At 45.8% G+C, this 4,601-nt stretch overlaps 1 protein-coding gene across 1 annotated transcript in view; it reads left to right on the top strand.

The window, feature by feature from the left end:
- Positions 1–3,774, top strand: part of LOC104270905 (keratin-associated protein 9-1-like) — a 6,416-nt gene extending 2,642 nt beyond the window's left edge. Inside the window, exon 3 of the mRNA XM_009865416.1 lies at positions 3,290–3,774. Coding sequence (XP_009863718.1) covers positions 3,290–3,774 — 485 coding nt within the window. The remainder of the gene's footprint in view (positions 1–3,289) is intronic.
- The last annotated feature ends 827 nt before the right edge of the window (positions 3,775–4,601 follow it).

Here is a 4,601-nt window from a genome sequence, read left to right on the forward strand (position 1 = left end):
ATGGCTCCAATCTTGATGTGTCTCCATCTTTGGTGGTGAAGTATGAAGTCTCTCTTGGATTATTGGGAGCCCAGAGTGTTGAATTTGCTCTTTTTGACTGTTTTTCAGAAATATTCTCCTGAGCGCCAGAATACAGTGCTGAGAGGGTTCCTTTTCGCAGCACAAACCTCTGCGCAGGGGAATTTGTCTCCTCCTGAGCTCCAGGAGCTTTTTCTGGGTCAGGTTTGTGGTCTGTCACTTCTTTTCATCAAAGCATTACCCGTCACACCAACCTCTGGTTCTGCAAGAGCCTTTAGCACGTCCTCTTTAATTACATAGATCCCAGAAGTGTCAGATCTGGGGAAAAAAAAAAATAATCACTTCTTTTCAGCTCTTTTACTAAAGGAGAATCATCACGAAAGGATGTTGCTGGGGGGTCCTGACTCACTGAAGTTAACGTGACCGGTCAAATGACCAAATTGCTCATAAATATATTTAGAGATCCACAAATACATGTCAATTAAGAGTAATAATCAAGCCCTCTGATGTTCCCACGTATTATGAATGTAGATCACTTAATATCTCCTAAAACGTTGGCTTCTCTTCGAAGTTGTTACAATTTCTTGCCAATCAAATATAACAATAGGGTGTACAATAACCATCTGCAGAGAGGGAGGTGTAGGACCGGTCCTCAGCATTGGTTTTAGAGGTGAGCCTGGAGCCCTGGGAAGGCGTGAAAGACAGCACAAACCAGCCTGAGAGAAACTCCTCGGCACGATAAACGTTGGAGGATCCTGCTGTGAGGGAACCTAGAAGTCCTGGAGGATAATCGCTTGCTCAGCACCACCCAGTGGGTTAGACCCAGGAGCAGAAGATGGGAAGAGATTAATCCATCAAAATATTAGACACCTCAATCTGGCTCTCTGTTTTACCATCTGTAGAGTCTATTCGATGCAGCCGTGGGTGTTTCTCCTCACCTGGAAGCAGATGTCTAAGGTGAGCAAACGGCCTTGCACGAGTCCCTAGTTCTTTCTATCATCTATAAAAGCCACGGGTGCTGCAATAGAATTCTCAGCAGGGAGAAGCGACACGTGATGTTTGTTCAGCAAAGGAAACGGAGTGGAAAAACTGAGCGAACCACGAGGTGCTGCTGGGAGAACGTCAAGAGCCTTGCAACTCCATGAGCTCGCATGATGAGCTTAGGGCAGGAATTCCAGTTTCCCCATGTCAACACTGGAAAGGAACTGGTGCCGATGCCTGAAATTCTCCAGTGGGACTCCTGGTTTCCAGTGTAAACAGGATGCACTGCTCATGCTGAATGTGTCGCTTATTGAATTTTTTTTGACTATTTGACATTTGTGTAAGTGATCTCATTGGGAAGCTTGGTCACCTAACTGTAGTCTGATGATCACATTCCCCCTCTGTGATTGGAATATCTCAGAGAAGTAAAGATTTTCTGTGCTGCAGAGCTGAGTCCTACAATCGTTTAGGTTGGAAAAGACCTTTAAGATCATTGAGTCCAGCAAAAACGCTTCAATATGCTAATATGGAGACCTGGGCTTCAATCCAACTTAACTTGAAGCCCTTGACACTGCTCTGGCAGGGAAAAATGCCTTTAAAATTAATACCTCTTTACCTGAATGGCTTGAAGAGTTCCTCAAGGTAACCGGAATTGCGTCCCTGTTGGCAATGCCACCCATAAGTGTTGTTAATAGAGGCTGGAGAAGAACGGGTTGGGTGTATTTAATGGTTAAAAATGTATTAGAGAAACAGATACATCAACAGTTTCTGGAAGAACTGACGGGCCGCTGTGGGGTTAGCTGTTTCTTCCCAGGAGAATTAGGATGTGGTCCTTCGTGCAAGAAATCAGATCAATCATCCATCTTCCCTAATAATAGCTATCCGTTCTTACTGCATTGAAAAAAAAAACCCAGAGGTATAATTCAGGCATTTATGAAAATAAGGAAAAGAAAATATCCACGTGCATTAAATCTTTTCTGAAAAGCAATTAATCTGATACCTGATTCTTTTTTAATTACTGGGTCATTCCCGTTGGGAACCACATGACTTGGGTGTTAGGTGGAAGCAGAATTTGCTCAGGATCACATGTTTTTCCTGGAAGAGGGTTTCCCTCAAAAATTAGGATGTAAGCAAATATGTAAAGCATGTACAGGTGGAGCTTGTTCGGATAGTTAGTGGTCAGGTGTCCATACCCCTGGGCTTTCTTGTTTCCGGAGGTGACGCCACGCGAGCCATATAAAAAGGTTTGCATTTTGAAGCTCACACCAGTTCGTTTGACTTCTCCCTAACTCACCTGCACTGGTGAACTGGTAAGTCTTTCTTGGATGTATCAGGGAGTAATGTCACAGCTGTGGTACTTGGTTGATCTGGTCACAGTATTGCCGAGCACAGAACAGATTTCCTTCTGGTAATTCTGTTCCAGGATTTGTCCTGGAACGGAGGAGAGGATGGTTGACTCTTCTTTAGAGTTTGCTCTTCCTTAAGTAACTTGCAAACGTCCTGTCACTTCTTCAGAAACTGTGACGGTCTCTCATCCTCGTTTGTATTCTGTCTTCATTAATTTTTGCGTACTTCATTGAGTCTGGAAATGAAATAAATTTTTGGATGCTGCTGGGACTTCAAAGGAGATGGGTGGGAAAAAGCATTATCTGGAGGAAGGAAGCCATAGAATACCTGAGGACAAAGCTGCAGGAGATATCTGGGAGAAGCCAAGATGAGGAAATGAACTGGAAAGAGGAGCTGCAACCTCTGGGCCAACCTTTTCTTTAGCAGGAAAAATTTTGATACAACTCCAGTGATGTACTATGATGTAAAGCTGGAGGATTTGGGACAGGTCTTAGGGCTTTATCCCAGGGCATTAACAGCTCAACGTCTACACAAGGAGCGATGCGCTCTGTGGTGTGCATGAGGAACTGAAGAAGCAATAAGCAGAAGAAGGGCCCTGGAATGTTTGCTGATTTCGTGAAGAAAATAAGAAAAGAAACTGTTTTCATGTTACAGCTTCTACGAAGTTGAACTTCGGCAATTCTATAAAACTGGGTTTATGACTCTAATCTTCTTAACAACGACACTTGCAAGTTCCCAAGAAAGGAAGGAATAATCTTGCAGCTTTAGCTGCGTGTGTCCGAATCCAGAAATTGTTCATACCCGCAATTTTTTCTAACTGTCCAGTTCTCAGTCCAAAAGCTAACTGCTCTTTATGGTTCAAGAGCCCAGGTTGTGAATTGAGGCTCGAGAAGAAAGGATGCACGCCCTGACTTTGTCTCTCTCTTTTTGTCTTTGTCTTTAGCTTTGCCAGCACCTAAGAAGGATGTCTTACTACGAGCAGTGCAAGCAGCCCTGCCTGCCCCCTCCCATTTGCGCACAGAAGTGCACCCCTTGTGTGGAGCCCTGCAAGACGGTCTGCGTGGAGCCCTGGTCTGCCCGACGCCCTGTGCCACCCAGTGCACCACGACTTGCAGCACCCAGTGCGTGGAGCCTTGTGCCACCCAGTGCCCCACGTCCTGCAGCACCCAGTGCGTGGAACCCTGCAGCACCCAGTGCGTGGAACCCTGCAGCACCCAGTGCGTGGAAGTCTGTCCCCCTAAGTGCATCGACGTCTGCGTGACGCCGTGCGCCGTCCCATGCGTGGAGCCCTGTGTCACCCAGTGCACCACCAAGTGCGTGGAGCCCTGCCCACCTGCGTGCGTGGAGGTGTGTGCCACCAAGTGTGCTGACAAGTGTGAGACCGTGTGCCTGGAGCCCTGCGGCACCGTCTGCACTCGTCCATGCTGATCACCTCGAACCGGCCGTGGCGCTTCGTTGCTTCGCGATACTCGCAGGCTCGGGAGCACCCGTGGAACAAAAACCAAGCGACAGACCCACCCGCACCTGAGACCTCTCCTGATTTGGTTACCCCCATGGTCTCTTTGCCTAGGAAAATATTTCTCTGAGTGTTTCCAGCCCACGTCTTTCCTTCTTATGATACTTCAGCTCCCGTTCGCTTTCTCTTGGTGACTGCAGTTGGCCAATATTACACCACTGGGCATCTTGGGAAGTTATTTAGCAGTGGCTGTGCCGTAGGTAGTTGAGGTTGGAAGATGCCTCCCCTTCTATTCTTTAATTCTCATCTTGTCTTGTAATATGTGCCCTCTTATCTTTTAACGTCTATGTGCAGCAATAAAAATTGACCATCGATGGCACCGTGTGTCTCCTGCCTTTCTTTCGCCGCTCTGTTTCCACGTCTTCAGACCCAAGAACATCCATCGTTTGGCTGCTGTAGTTGTGGAGGTGTTGTGAGTGGAGAGAGGCTGCATTACAGTGTGAAGCAATGCCTTCTAAAACTATCAGCAAAACATCACCTGGCCAATAAAACTAAAATATCATCTGGTCAATACTTTGCTGACGGATACAAAAACGAAAGAGTTTTATCCTATGTGAAAATAACATTAAAGACTTTATTTTCACCTTTGTTAATGATAGAATTGTGATCTTTGTATCTCTGGGTTTTGGAGAGAAACCTCAGAAAGTGTTAAAAGGTAAATTTAAGTGGAAGAAAGTCCCAAATCAAAGAGAAAAAGGAATTCTTGCTGGGATTTTAATTATTTCGTAAAAACATTCTG

The sequence above is a fragment of the Apaloderma vittatum genome, unplaced genomic scaffold, assembly GCF_000703405.1.
Source record: "Apaloderma vittatum isolate BGI_N311 unplaced genomic scaffold, ASM70340v1 scaffold17922, whole genome shotgun sequence".
NCBI lineage: Eukaryota > Metazoa > Chordata > Aves > Trogoniformes > Trogonidae > Apaloderma > Apaloderma vittatum.